The 16,152-nt window shown below is 41.9% G+C and overlaps 1 protein-coding gene across 3 annotated transcripts in view; it reads right to left on the reverse strand.

The window, feature by feature from the left end:
- TANGO6 (transport and golgi organization 6 homolog) overlaps positions 1-16,152 on the reverse strand; it is a 116,127-nt gene that overhangs the window by 73,133 nt on the left and 26,842 nt on the right. For all 3 annotated transcript variants that reach the window (XM_073563446.1, XM_073563439.1, XM_073563453.1), the window contains exons 6-8: positions 14,686-14,848; positions 8,944-9,017; positions 7,958-8,070 (exon numbers count right to left, since the gene is read on the reverse strand). In XM_073563446.1, the coding sequence (XP_073419547.1) occupies positions 7,958-8,070; positions 8,944-9,017; positions 14,686-14,848 (350 nt within the window). The remainder of the gene's footprint in view (positions 1-7,957; positions 8,071-8,943; positions 9,018-14,685; positions 14,849-16,152) is intronic.

Genomic DNA, 16,152 nt, shown 5'->3' on the forward strand with positions numbered 1-16,152 from the left:
TGCTTCATATCATATTTCTTCACAGTCTATGAAGAGGGGAGGAAGGAGGGAGCATGTTTGTGCTGAATCATATTCCAGAACACTCAAAAATATATATGTCCTCATTGATCTTGTTACTTTCCGAATTTGAGATGTTAGAAAACAGTTTTTCCCCTAAGAGGAAAAACAAACTAAAACATCAAGCATACAGAGACAACATACAATTAAAGTATTCAGACTCCTTTAAATTTTTCACTCTGTTTCATTGCAGCCATATGGTAAATTCAAAAAAAGTTCATTTTTTTCATTAATGTATACTGAGCACCACATCTTGACAGAAAAAAACAAATCTAGAAATCTATACAAATTTATGAAAAAACAAAAAACGAAATATCACATGGTCAAAAGTATTCAGACCCTTTGCTCAGACACTCATATTTAAGTCACATGCTGTCCATTTCCTTGTGATCCTCCTTGATATGGTTTTACTCCTTCATTGGAGTCCAGTTGTGTTTAATTAAACTGATAGGACTTGATTTGTAAAGGCACACACCTGTCTATATAAGACCTCACAGCTCAAAGTGCATGTCAGACCAAATGAGAATCATGAGGTCAAAGGAACTGGCCAAGGAGCTCAAAGACAGAATTGTGGCAAGGCACAGATCTGGCCAAGGTTACAAAAGAATTTCTGCAGTACTCAAGGTTCCTAAGAGCACAGTGACATCCATAATCCTTATATGGAAGATTGGGACCTCCAGAAGTCTTCGTAGACCTGGCCGTCCAGCCAAACTGAGCAATCGTGGGAGAAGAGCCATGGTGAGAGAGGTAAAGAACCCAAGATCACTGTGGCTGAGCTCTACAGATGCAGTAGGGAGATGGGAGAAAGTTCCACAAAGTCAACTATCACTGCAGCCCTCCACCAGTTGGGGCTTTATGGCAGAGTGGCCCGATGGAAGCCTCTCCTCAGTGCAAGACATGTGAAAGCCTTTTTGCTATAAAAAACATGAAGGACACTCAGACTATGTGAACTAAGATTCGACGAAGATAGTCCTTTTTGGTGAGAATTCTAAGCGGTATGTGTGGAGAAAACCAGGCACTGCTCATCAGCTGCCCAATACAATCCCAAGGGTGAAACATGGTGGTGGCAGCATCATGCTATGGGGGTGTTTTGCAGGGACAGGATGTCTGGTTGCCATTGAAGCAAACATGAATACGGCCAAGTACAGAGATATCCTGGATGAAAACCTCTTCCAGAGTGCTCTGGACCTCAACACTTGGCCAAAGGCTCACCTTACAACAAGACAATGACCCCAAGCACACAGATAAAATAACAAAGGAGTGGCTTTGGAACAACTTTGCAACCATTCTTGACTGGCCCAGCCAAAGCCCTGACCTAAACCCAATTCAGCATCTCTGGAGAGACCTGAAAATGGCTGTCCACCAACCTGATGGAACTGGAGAAGATCTGCAAGGAAGAATAGCAGAGGATCCCCAAATCCAGGTGTGAAAAACTTGTTGCATCATTCCAAAGACGACTCACGGCTGTACTAGCTTAAAAGTGTGCTTCTACTCAATACTGAGCAAAGGGTCTGAATACTTATGACCATGTGATATTTCAGATTTTCTTTTCTAATAAATTTGCAAAAATTTCTACATTTGTTTTTTTTCCGTCAAAATGGGCGGCAGAATGTACATTAAAGAGAAAAAATGAACTTTTTTGACTTTACCAAATGGCTGCAATGAAATAAAGAGTAAAAAATTTAAGGGTCATTCCATATCAAGTGATCCAAATATGAATTTTTTTTTACCTGACGTCTTTAGATTTTATTTTTTTTATGAAGTACAACTTTAATTACTAAGTTTTGAATTTTTTCTTCATCAGTTAATTTTTTACAGACTTATAAAGTTTTGAAAAAGCGTGAATTTTGGCCTGGTATGGCTTTACATTTTTTATCATATCTCAGGCTAGAATTAAGATAAAGAGGTGGGAGAGGCATCATTTTTCTTGTTCTTGTTTATATTTGTACAGGGATTCAACTTGGAACCTATCAAATTTATATATTTTTTTTAAGCCTTGAATCATCTGATTTTATGTTTGTGAGTTTCTTCCTTTTTTCTTTTCAAATTACACCTTATTGAATTCAACATTTATATGCAATAATGAAACACAAAAAACAAATACAGTAAGTGCCAGAATAAATACATCTTAATCACACAAATTGCTCAGCATTTTCAACTTGAATGCATTGAACAAAACAAAAGGAAAAAGGTGATCATATCCTCAAGTGTGATTTTCTAAATAGTCTCACCCTAAAAAACAAGATTAACAGAACCAATATTTTTACCACCTATTTATACATGTAACATTTTTTTTTCAATTACATCACTAAACATGTCATTTATGAAACGTTTAAGAAGATTAGTTCAGTAGTTAAATCCTCGTTCTATAAAATATGAACTAATCAAACAATTAAAAGTACGTTTTTAAACAGGCCTTCTATCATCAATTTGTCCCTTCTACACGGTGTTCCAAATTATTATGCAAATGATATTTTTCTATGATTTTCCTAAATAGTCGGTACAAATGACAGTCAGTCTAATAAAAGTCATCACCTGTTAGAGTATACATCAAATTTTTTTGAAGAAACCTCCCAATGATAACATTATAATCTCGAAAATGAATAAAAACTCAAATTGCACTGTTCCAAATTATTATGCACAGTAGAATTTCTAAGCATTTGATATGTTTTAAAGAACTGAAAATGTTCATTTGTGGAATTTGCAGCATTAGGAGGTCACATTCACTGAACAAAAAAAGATATTTAACTCCAAAACATCCTAACAGGTCAAGTTATATGTTAACATAGGAACCCTTCTTTGATATCACCTTCACAATTCTTGCATCCATTGAACTTGTGAGTTTTTGGAGAGTTTCTGCTTGTATTTCTTTGCATGAAGTCAGAATAGCCTCCCAGAGCTTCTGTTTTGATGCGAACTGCCTCCCACCCTCATAGATCTTTTGCTTGATGATACTCCAAAGGTTCTCTATAGGGTTGAGGTCAGGGGAAAGATGGTGGCCACACCATGAGTTTATCTCCTTTTATGCCCATAGCAGTCAATGACTCAGAGGTATTCTTTGCAGCATGAGATGGTGCATTGTCATGCATGAAAATGATTTTGCTCCTGAAGGCACATTTCTGCTTTATATACCATGGAAGACAGCTGTCAGTCAGAAACTCGATATACTTTGCAGAGGTCATTTTGACACCTTCAGGAACCTTAAAGAGCCCTACCAGCTGTTTCCCCATGATTCCGGCACAAAACATGACTCTTCCACCACCTTGCTGATGTCGCAGCCTTGTTGGGACATAGTGGCCATCCACCAACCATCCACTACTCCATCCATCTGGACCATCCAGGGTTGCTCGACACTCATCAGTAAACAAGACTGTATGAAAATTAGTCTTCATGTGTGTCTGGGCTCTCTGCTACCATTTCTGCTTGTGAACACTGTTTAGGGGTGGCTGAATAGTAGGTTTATGCACCACAGCAAGCCTTTGAAGGATCCTACACCCTGAGGGTCAAGGGACTCCAGAGGCACCAGCAGCTTTAAATATCTGTTTGCTGGTTTGTAATGGCTTTTTAGCAGCCGCTCTCTTAATCCGATGAACTTGCCTGGCAGAAACCTTCCTCATTCTGCCTTTATCAGCACAAACATGTCTGTGCTCAGAATCAACCACAAATCTCTTAACAGTACAATGATCACGTTTAAATTTTGGGGAAATATCTAATGTTTTCATCTCTTGACCAAGGCATTGCACTATTTGATGCTTTTCAGCAGCAGAGAGATCCTTTTTCTTTCCTAAATTCCTTGAAACCTGTGCCCTGCTTAATAATGTGGAACATCATTCTTAGGCCTGTTTCACACTTCCGTTTTTGTGTCCGCCAAACGGATCCGTTTCCGTTTTTTTGACGGAAACTGATGCAAACGGATCCGTTTTTTTAAAAACGGATCCGTTTTTTTGACGGATCCGCGGTAACCGTAATTGAAGTCTATGGGACAAAAAAAACGGATCCTGCAAAAAATGGCGGATCCGTTTTTTTACGGAAAACAACGGATTTTGACGGATTTGAAAAAACGGAAGTGTGAAACAGGCCTTAAGTACTTTTCCTTTAATTGGGCTCACCTGGTAAACTAATTATCACAGGCATTTGAGATTGATTTCAGTGATCCAAAGAGCCCTGATACACAATACCATCTATGAGTTTATTTGAAAAACAAAAAATTACATCTTTATGACACTTAAATCCAATTTGCATAATAATTTGGAACACAGTGAAGTGGGTGAAATGTACCGCATTTTCCGGCGTATAAGACGACTTTTTAACCCCTGAAAATCTGCTTAAAAGTCGGGGGTCGTCTTATACGCGAGTGCATATGGGGAAGTGGTCCCGATGAACATGGGAGGGTGTAAATGGTGTTATCATCCCCCTTTTACCTCATTGGTGGGAGCGGTGCGGCGGCTCCTCCTTCAGCAGTGTGGCAGCTCTGTGCTGGGGGTCGTCGGCGGCTCCTCTTTGTTCAGCGTGGGGGCGCTGTGCTAGGGGGCGGCTGCGGAGGCTCTCTGTCCAGCATCGGGGCTCCTCCAGCATTTCCCCAAAGCCGCCCAAAGGAAAATGGCCGCCGGAGCCCATGCATGCTCAGATTCAGATCTCGTCCAGAGATCTCGGGAGACGAGATCTGAATCTGAGCAACAAAGAAATAGTTCTCTGAAAAGTCTAAGCTTATTACTGCCTCATATTGTTTGATGCTTTCTTTGAGGTGATTGTAGTAGTCTGTAGACTGTTGGTGAGCTATAAATGAGTGTTTCTTAAGGACTATCAGCTGTTCACAAAAACATTCTACAAAAAGTTCTGCACTTTTACAGTGTCAAAAGTAATCTGTCAACAGATATCCACTGTTTATAAGTTATATTATTCTACCATAGCCTCTTCAAAATAATTTAATATTTTTTCTTTGAGAGCCAATACTGAAGGACATTTTTTGCAAATATTGAGGTAACAACTCCAACTCTTTTCTAGACAAAATATTTGAGACAGACATACTTTGTAATCGCCAAGGTTGGACTCGCCAATCTGAATATCTTTCAGCTTACCCCCCTTCAATCATGAGCTTAGTGTTCTGGTGTATTGTACATACGCATACGGAGTGTGTACCACTACCACCAGCCAGGAGCGTGTACCACTACCACCAGCCAGGACACAATTCTTCGGTCGCAGGTCAGCAAATTTTGAAAATCCTATTTTGGCAGAAGTGGAATTTTTTTCTTTAAAAATTTCATAGGTTTCTTTCAAATTGGTAAGAACCAGCCTCTTCTGGACATGAGTGTTCTTACCATTCAATTTCATAGACACACAATCTTTCCTGCCAGGCATAATTTGGCTCACTTCATCACCATTGCAAAAATCTTTCACTTTACCCACTATAGCGTCATCTAATGTTTTCCCTGGTTTAGGATCAGGACAAGACATGAAACCTTTTTGTTCAACTAGAGATTTGGCTTTTCTAGCCATTCTATTGCCAACATAAATTCATTTTTTATTCTTTTGCATGTCCAACTCTTCAGTAGTGTAGTCAGTATCATGAACTGTTCACTTCTGCTGTGGGTGGATTTAAATTTATCTCTAAGCTGCAGAATGATCTCTGAATCAGTGTCATTTTTTCCTTCACCTTCTACTGTTTCACCTACCAGCTCAAGGGTCAATTTTTTTTGTGAGTTTTTCTAATTTTTTTGGCAATAACCTGGATAATGGATTCTTTTTTTGCAATGGGCGATTCTTCGATGTTAGAAAGTGATTTATTCAAATACTCTATTGTTAAATCAGGATTTATAAAATCCTCTGTGTTGGAAGTTACAGGTTCTTCAAAATTTTCTGCCTGCAGAGTATATTTCTCTATTGCAAGTTGCTTTCTACAATGGTCACAAATTTTCATGCCTGCATTGATTGATGGATTTATATAAACATCCAATCTTGTACCAGCCTAAGATTTTTTTCTTGTCTGTCCAGTTTTTTCAAAAAGATTGCAACTGCATATATTATAAAATTCTGTTCCTTGATAAGTAACAGCCATTGCTGTGTGAGAAAAATACAGTTCATATTAAGGAAGATGGGTAATAAAAATAAAGATTTACAGTACACTTTAGATATAACTGTTACTATAAAGTGAGTATTAGGGCTAGGGCCTGCGGATAAACGATGCAGTTTTGGCAGCATTTTTCTACCGAATTTTCACTATCTGCATTACTTTTTTTAATCGCTAGTGAAAACAATGGCAGCTTTTTTTATATAAATAGTGATAAATGCTGCGTTCATTGCAACGATCAAAAAGTAGTGCAAGCTGTGATTTACTCAAAAACACTACATGTGTTTAACCCCATTGAATTCAATGGGGGGGCGTTTTTCTGAATGATGATCACTCAGAATAGAGCTGTGTGTGTATTAGCCCTTAAGAAAAGCATTAACTATTAATATAAATTTACTCAAACTTTAAACACACTCACCAATATTGGAGCACACCGATTCCCTTGATGCCTATTTACACACTATTGGTTGTTCAAGAGTGAACATGTCCAGGCATGTCAGGACATGAAAGCTCGGAAGCTCTGTCTTACTTCCTGACTCTGCGGTGGGCAGATACTTAACATGACTGACAGAGCTGCTGGCCTATCATCTGCTCTACATTCAGTGTCTACCCCTGTTCATTCTCAGGTTGAGCTCTAACAAAGCTTTCTCCTCTGTCCTCTCCTACTTCTAAGCTGTAAAATAATACAGTAATATCTAAAAATCATGGATTATTTGGTAAATATAGACCCCACACTTTTAGACCACAGGCTGAACAGATCTGAATCCGAAGATTTTCGAATTGACACTGAAATAGATATATTTTTAAATATGATCCCATTGTGATCCCAACTTGAATTTAGGTACAGATGTGGCCAGGAGCATAGCAGGCACATGTGCATTTTTTTACATTTTTAAATTAAACGTTTTTTCGAAAATGCGTTTTAAAATTTTGCATGTGCATTGGTAAAATATTAACAAAGATACTCTTGTGACATATCTGGTGAAAGCCTGTAGAGTTCTGAGTAGAATGGTGTTTATTTTGTTTATCTATTTTCTATCCTGAGTTATGAAGAGAAATGTAAAGGCAGGCCACACCGAAATTCGCACTTTTTCCGAACTTTGAAATTCAATTAAAAAATAAAAATCTAGAATTTTTTTTCTTCACATTTTGCATTCTCTGACACACTATTACCAAATAACAAAATCTCAAAAGAATTAAAAATAGAGGTAAAAATCATTGGTTCACTTGACATGGAATGATCCTTAAAGGGGTCTGAATACTTTCCGTATCCACTGTATACTGGACTACTGATTTATACACAGTTTATTGAAAGTTTAGATGTGCTTTAAGAAGAACTTACCATCCTTAATCCTGCTTTCCTGTTCACTCCAGAAGTTCTGAGATGAATGCAGGCTTTCCTTCCCTTTGTGTGTTATTTTTTCCCCTTTTCTGTAGAGGAGGAGCTTTACTACTTTTGAACATAAACTGCAGCACAGATTCATCTCAGCTAAAAGTATAGACCTTAAATCAGGAATAGGACAGACATTTATACATTTCATAACTTTCCCAAATTCTTATGAAACAAATATTCCCCACAAACTGCATTACACTACTGTACCCAATTTATTATATATCTTGGGAGTCGGTTCATTTTATACCGACTCCACCAAAATGGGCTCCGCCTCTGACTCCACGACTCCAACTCCACAGCCCTGAAATGAATGTCGTCAAACTCTGTTGAATCATATCTATGCACAACATAAAATACCAACACAGATAATTTTCAATATATTTTTATTACAGCTTGCAAACATCTGGACAGTTCAATATATTGTGCCTTTTGTGTCTTACCGTACATGGGATGCATTCTGTCTGGCAAAACAGTATAAGGAGAAGATGACCAAGAGAATTTGTTTGCTGTAATTCAATATGGCAGCTGTGGGATCATTACCCACTACAAAAACCTGCAGACCATACCAAAGACATTTAAAAACTTGCATTTAGTATACTGTACACTAAAGCAATAAATACGTTCGAAGGGCTTATGTGTTAGTTAGGCTAGTTTCACACTAGAGCGCAGCGCCGGCCTGCGCACGGCCGCCGCTAAGCCCCGCCTCCGCCGGTAGCTCCGCCTACCGGCGCATGACGCTGCATGCGTCCTGCGTCCCCTATCTTTATCACTGGGGGCGCAGGCCGTGCGCAAAATGCGTTTGGCGGCGCATGCGCTTTTTTGACGGTGCGCCGAGCGCAACCAAACTGCAGCAGGTTGCGTTTGGCGCAGGTCGGCGCACCGTCAAAAGGACGCATGCGCTGCCAAACGCATATTGCGCACGGCCTGCGCCCCCAGTGATAAAGATAGGGGACGCATGCAGCGTCATGCGCCGGTAGGCGGAGCTACCGCCGGAGGCGTGGCAGGGGCGGGGCTTAGCAGCGGCTGTGCGCAGGCCGTCGCTGCGCTCAAAAGCACTAGTGTGAAACTAGCCTTAAATGTGCTTTTCTGCAATATTCATAGAGCCTTCACCCTCACCCCAGGTCTTATTTATTTGTTGGGTCATCAGTGCCTGATACTGTAAATTAATACATGGATCACATTCGCTTTTAAGTCTCCTGCCCTGATCTACCAAAATCACCATTTACTTTAACATATATATACTAACTAAAGAACAAAATTCATGTTAGACAGAGATGGCATATCAAACACACTTAAAGTGTGACAATATTCACAGAAACGATAGACTAAATTAAAATCATTTAAAGAGAATCTGCCACCGCTACTCCATTTGATAGCAGCAGGATGAGCAGCAGACTAAAAGTATATAATAATGGCTACTGCTCACCTTAACAATGTCCTCAATACACTGTGACAGAACAGATTCAGACAGCAGGATCCCTCCAGGGACTGGACACGTCTCTGAAATTAGATTAAAAGGCAAGGGAAATCACAACAAAGTCCAATTCTCACTTAAACCATTCATCTGCTTTAGCCAACCCCATTCCACATGATAAATTAGTGCACATGCGCCAAATAGAGACACACAGATTGGGACCACTGTACATTATCAAGAATACAGAGATGAAAAGCTCTCCATGTATACAAGAAAATCTGTCACTCACTCATTTTGGTCATAGGAGTCAAGATAGAAATACATTTTTACTGTTACTCTAAGACTAGCAAATGATATTTTGTTAGTCTTGAGGATCAGTATGGACTATGGGTGTTATATAGAAAATGTGCAATGGAGAGGTCCTCAATAATGAAAAAAAATTAAAAGTTGCTCATTAATGTGTCCAGCATGTTAAGATATGAAAGCTTGCAATTCACTTCATTTGGCAATTTGGCTCTTTTCCCATTTAAAAATCTGATCAAAGTGGCCTCCAATCGCAAGGCTTTCTCAAGGCTTCGGCATCTTCATAATTGCTATACAGTCTGTCTGCAGAGGTGGAGAGATGCCACAAGAGAGGAGCGCTGTACAAACCGGAGTTGAGCTCCCCTCTTGTTATGCTAGCATCTCTCACTCATAATGCAATGCCAAAAGGCAGATCACAGCTAACAGCAAAGTGCTGAGATGAGAACATAAGTTAGAGCATTACCTTGCTTGGGAGCAAGACCCCTCTACTCTTGAGATGCTGCCTGTCACGTACCCCCTTCTCAGCACGTGACTTGGGGTTTTGCCTGCAAGGGTAAATTTATCTCCCCTCACTCAATCCAGCATTCAACCTCTGTCCTATGCTGCACTGGCAGCATAAATCACACCCCGACACAAACCACGCACCCCGCTTCACACACGCTGCCACCACTCACCAAACATATGGGCGATGAGTCACGGAAATAGAGTACCTGCTTCTTGGCTCGTGGGGTGGGCCAGGCTGTAATGGCATCTATCTTCCCTGGTTCAGGTATTAGCAGCCCTCCCCCCACCCGATGTCCAAGGTATTGTACTTCCCGCATGGCTACCTGACACTTCCCAGGCTTAACAGTAAGATCTGCAGTGTTAAACCTCTGCAACACCAGAGAAAGATGTACAAGGTGTTCCTCCCAAGAATTACTAACAATGGCATTGTCATCGAGGTAAGCAACGGCAAAACCATCAAATCCTTACAATAACTGATTAACCTACCTCTGGTAGGTGGCAGGGGCATTTTTCATACCAAATGGCATCAAAAGAAACAGAAACAGATAAAGGCAGACCTCTACTGAGCTTGTTTGGTCATGGGTATTGTCATGACCCAGCTCGCGGTAGGACTCCTATTTGCCCTTTTTCCCAGTCTGGTCATGTAGGGGTTAACCTTTCTCAGCCTCAGTCTGGGATCATGTTTGTTGTTTTATTGTTGCAGCTTTCTGCAGGCTATTTTGGTTATAGTTTTGCCTAGGGCTGCTGTAGCTGACCCTGATTGCTGATTTGTCCTCCTGCATTTGCTGTCTGAACCTGTGTCTGTTTTTCCCCTTTCCCGTTTCAACTCCGTGTTCCCCTTTAGTGTACTGACCTCCCGGTTCTGACTTGGCTTGTATCCTGACCTGCTTCTGTCTTTTGGCTTATCCGCTCCTGAGTGCTAATGACCTTCTCGGCTTGCCTCTGACCCCGAATTTGTTTTTTCCGCTTTGTACCGTGCTACAGTGTGTTGCTTGACTCTGCCTGTCTGACTAATCTGCTGCCACCTGTGGTAGCATGGCTGCTGCACTGCAAGCCTGCTCTGTTTGGGTGCAGTTCTGTGTCCACTCTACTGTCATCTAGTGGAGTCTGCACCCATCTGAACTGCAGCAGCCCTGACAGGTATCTGCCAATCTCCCCTACTTAAGTCCATAATGGTGAGGTGCGATGCATTAGCTAGCTGCTCTAACAGCTCTTCTATACTCGGCATGGGGTAGACCTCAAATAATCTTTATATAGCGCTAACATATTCCGCAACACTTTACAGTTTGCACACATTATCATCACTGTCCCAGATGGGGCTCACAATCTAAATTCCCTATTAGTATGTCTTTACAATGTAGTAAATTAGATTTAATTTCCTATAGTCTACACAGAACCTGGTGGTATGGGCCCTTTTTGGGACAAGAACCACAGGAGAGGCCCAGGCATTCTGCGATTTTTGCATTACCTCGAGGTTTAGCATCTCCTCTACCTGTTCCTTCATGTGTGCCTTCACCTCTGCTGACACCCGATATGCAGACTACCTTCCCCCGTGATTAGTATCAGTGTCCACATGGTGAGTTGCTAAGTGAGTCCTCCCAGGTTTCCCTGTTAAGACTTCTGTGAACTCGCTGAGCACCCCCATCAGCTCAGACCTCTGACTGTGGGATAGCTTAGAGTTAAACTCCACTGACTCCAGGGACTCCATATACTGAGCCCCAACCCCCCCCCCCCCCCCATCTACTAACAAATCTGCCTCTACCTCGTCAGGGAGGCTACAGACAGGTAATACACACGCCTCCCTGTCACGATGAGCCTTCAACACAATACTTTCAGATGCTTTGCATACTCATCTAGGGTCACCACATAGTTAACATCATTTAGCCGATTGTGTACAGTGTACGGTCCCCCTCCCATGCGGCCTGTAATTTATTCTGTGAAAAATGAGGATGAATGAACTCATGGAGATCAACATCCAACACTGCGGAGACACCATCACATGTTTCTCAACGCAGTGATTCTAGAGCAATGCCCCCATCCCTTATGGGAAATATGTAAAACATGCAAAACACAAGCCGCGGAGACACCATCACGTTTCTCAACGCAAGCAATGACTAGACAGGTCTTTCCCCGGGAAGGAACAACCACGGGAAGGGCAGTCTCCAATGAAGGAAAACACCTATGCCAAAACATGGTATCCATCCACAGACAGCATTTCCTTGGGGAAACCCACACAAGAGAAAACAGTCAGTAAAGCAGCCGCCACTTTGTCTGCTCAGATGGAGGACAGTGCCACAGTTTCCGGATATAGTGTAGCATGAGGATGAACTTTTTGCCAGAGCTGCTAGGAATTGCAAGAGGCCCTATTATATCCACAGCCCCTCGTTGGAAAGGCTCATCAATGTGGCAGTGGTATCAATTGGGTTTTCTGTATATTCCCAGACTTTCCGACTCTCTGACAAACTACGCAGGATAAACAGTAATTGGCTATATCTGTCCCCATCTTGGGCCAATAAAAGTGAAGTGTCAGGCGAACTTTAGTCTTTGATACGCCAAGGTGTCCAGCCGGAGGAAGTTCATGAGCAATTCAAAGGAACGACTAGCCGCTTTTCGCAGTCCAAATGCTCTGTAGCATCAGTGGGGAGAGTCTCTTTATACAGTCTGCCCTGGTCCCAGTATATTATCTCTTTGTCAGAAGAAGTAGGAGGTTGTTCTGCAAGACATCTGAGTTTCTCCAGAATGACATCTGTCAGCAGGTCCTCCTGGAAGCTCTGTCAGTCTGCAGGCCCAGGCCTAGTGTGAATGCCAGTCTCTGGTCTGAAACTGAGTCTTCAGAGTCAGTTATCAGGGACCTCGATGGGTCTGCTTGGCCCTCTTGTTCTGGCAGTTTTATCTGAGATTCATCCTTTACTCTCTGGGGTTGAGTCTGAGCCGCAGCCTGACTCCGGGTCACAGGTGCCACATACGTACATTCCGGTGCATTGTTACATTCTCCCTCCTCATACACGATCTCAGGTGGGTCACTTGCTTCCACCTTCTCTGTAGCATTTACTTGCAAGGGAGGGACATAGTGGGACACCATCCTCCCCAAGTCTGTGCCTAGCAAAACATTGGTGGGGATAGACTCTGATACTCCCACTCAGTCCTTTCCCTGCTCCCCAGTCCAGGTACACATGGGCCATGGGCACAGCAGGGCTGTCCTCTCCAACCCCCGTTATAGACATAGTCTTTCCTGGTATATCAGAAGGGTTTACCATTTCTGGACGCACCAGATTTACCTCTCTGCACCAGTGTCTCTGAGACCAATGGTAACTTTATTGCCAACAGTGACAGATTGACAGTTCTCATTGGTCCTCAAATCAGAGCTAGCCACAAAGAGGACAGAAGGTGGGGGCCCAGACGGCTTTGTGGTTGTAGCAACAGCCTCTCTCTCAGTCTGCCAGTACTGTAAAATAAGCTGCAGGCGCAGATTGGAATCACTTGTTCCCAGCTGTGTTAAGGCCATTTGTAAAGTAACGTCCATAGGCTCTTCAGAACTGGCATTACTGACAGCTCCAGAAGGTATCTCTGGTCCAAAAACTGGCATTGCTGGGTTGCTCTGAGGTGGACTCTCTCTCTTCGGCCAGATGTTTCAATATTTTGCTCTATGTGCTGCTTGACCAAGGCTCGCATCAGCAGCTCCTTGATTTGTCGGCTGTTTCTATTCCTCTCTGCTCACAGAGGGCGATCAAAGCCTCCTTGCTCTGCTTCTTGTACAGGGCTGCCACATCAATGAACAGCCTTTTGCAAAATAAGAGATAGAAAAGAAAAATGGGGGAGGGAAAATGTTTGCAAGTATGTCTAAGTAAGCACTGAGTTGAACCTTGTAGAACTGGCGCACTCCTCGCAAGGATACTATTTCTATAGTACAGGGAATAATTGCTTAGACCATGCAATAATGCTCTAATAGAAATAAATTGTATCCCACCGATTGCCACCAATTTGTCACGTACCCGCTTCTCAGCACGTGACTTAGGGTTGAGCCTGCAAGGGTTAATTTATCTCCCCTCACTCAATCCAGCAACCTCTTTCCTATGCTGCACTGGGAGCATAAATCACACCTCGACAAACCACGCACCCTGTTTCACACACAATGCCACCACTCACCGAACATATGGGCAAGCAGTCCCGGAAATACTACAACTACTACTGTCTGCCAATCACCAGGATCACACACTCTAAGGTTATGGGTTCTTTTAGAGTATACAAGGTTCAAACTTATTAAAGTTTTAAGCTTTAATAGAAAGGTACAGTGCTTACAATAAAAGGATATAAATATATGGAAATAAAAAGTGACATACAAATATGCAAAACAGTTATAAAATAAAAGACAGAAACTTACAAAAATACCTAAACCTTGCAGTTTGTTATTCTGCTTCCTTAGGGAGGAAATATGAAAATGGATCACATCAGCTTGGCTGCTCTCAATCTGTGAACAACATTCTTTGTGGAGGGCCCACTTTATAGGCCTATCCTGGAGACTAGATCACTAAACCAGCCTTTCATGTTAATATTCTAAATCCTGGTTTGTGACTGGACCATGGCTACTTTACCAATGAATATATTATTTTTTCTAAATGCTCTTTGTCTTGAACTTTCTTTCCCATATTAAATAGAAAGTATCAAGCTGCAACTAGGTCCCATTTGGTGTCTCCCTTCAAAGGCATCAGAGGTGTGAAATGGTTCTAATTCTGCTTCTCAGGAAGGCACCCTGGGGTCTGAGATCCTGCGACCAGAAAAGCTGCCTTTGCTCAGGATAACATAGGTTATGACCTTTGTGAAGAGCTGCAGCCTAAGAAACCATGCTAATTTACTGCCGGTGGTTGTCACTTCATTTTTCTGCATGCTAAATTGAATAAGGCTAGATTGGGATACAGCACTCATCCCGTGTGACTGAATGGCTCTCACCTTCTGTCGAGGTACAATACAGTAAAGGTTTCAGCATGGGTAGAATTAAATATGTCTCTGCCAGTTGAGGTTGATTCCGACAAATCTTCAGAAAAGTTTCAGTGGCGACTCTTTGGAACTGTCGTGCTGTCAAAGAGTTTTGGATATGAAGCAAATCTAGAATCTAAAGAAAGGTGAAAACTATCATTGTTAATATATTACTTAACAATAAGTAATGTAGTACATCATAGTGTGGCATACGTTTTCTTCTGGAAAAAAAAAAAAAAAAGGATTGCAATTTTTTTGTTAGAAACATCAAAGAAACAATTTGTTATATGGATATTCCTTTCATGCATAAGGTTGTCCACCACTTGCACAATCCATTTATTAAATAAAGTAGTCCTCCTTATAAAATACAAATAACCTCTAACCACCTACCATACTGGCCATCGGTCTCTCAGGGATCGCGTGACACTTTTATGTCACGCAAGTCCTGCAGCCACTCACTGCCAGTACAGGGGGCTTGTACAGTCACCGCCCACTACACAGCAAGCTGCAATCACTCCTGGCACTTTGATAGCCTGCTCTGCAGTGTGTCAAGTGTAAAGAGCAGGCTTTAAGTCAATGTGTAGGGGAGCGATTACAGCAATGCTCACTGTGTGATAAGCACTGATTTTAAAGGCTCCATGCACGGCCCCAATAACTAGAAGAGAACGGCTGCAGGAAGACTAAACCTTTATTTTATCGCCATAGCAGCCACAAATGATCTATACACCATTTAGCTGCAGATTACCAATATATCTAAATAGCAAATACATAAACTGTTCTACAAACATTCCTTGTGTAGACGGATCCTGCAGTCATACTCCCTTCTTATCCTAAAAATATAGCAAGAAGTATGGCTACAACGAAAGGTATCATGAAAGCGAGTGCACTCTCTCACAGTAATCTGGAACCATGGAGACATTATGCACAAATGTTAATTTTTATTTCAAAAGCATCAACATATTCTGCAGCACTTTACAACACAACTGTCACGTCTGTCTGAGACCACAGGCTCAAAAAGCCTACCTCAGACGGACTTGGCACAAGCCACTACTTCAGGCAGAATCCAGAGAAACCTCAATACACTTTAACCCCTGTACAGGGAGTTTTACATCAGGACCCAGTGGATTGCTACCACAAAAGGGGCTGCCATGCAGAAGGGAGACACAGAGTCCTGTCAGACATGTTAAAGATGTGTCTGACAGGATATCAGGACTCTTCAGACCTACAGATGACTACCCATTCCTGCTACTACATGTGGGGACAAATGGCACTGCAAGAAATGACCTGGAAACCATCTGCAGAGACTTTGAAAACTTAGGCAAGAAAGTGAAAGAACTGGGAGCGCAGGTGGTCTTCTCTTCCATCCTCCCAGTGGATGGCCATGGAACAAGGAGGTGGAATAAGATTCTGCAGGTGAAAAACTGGCTACGTCGATGGTGC

Source organism: Dendrobates tinctorius, unplaced genomic scaffold, assembly GCF_039654945.1.
Source record: "Dendrobates tinctorius isolate UK_male_01 unplaced genomic scaffold, ASM3965494v1 ptg000015l, whole genome shotgun sequence".
NCBI classification, from domain to species: Eukaryota; Metazoa; Chordata; class Amphibia; order Anura; family Dendrobatidae; genus Dendrobates; species Dendrobates tinctorius.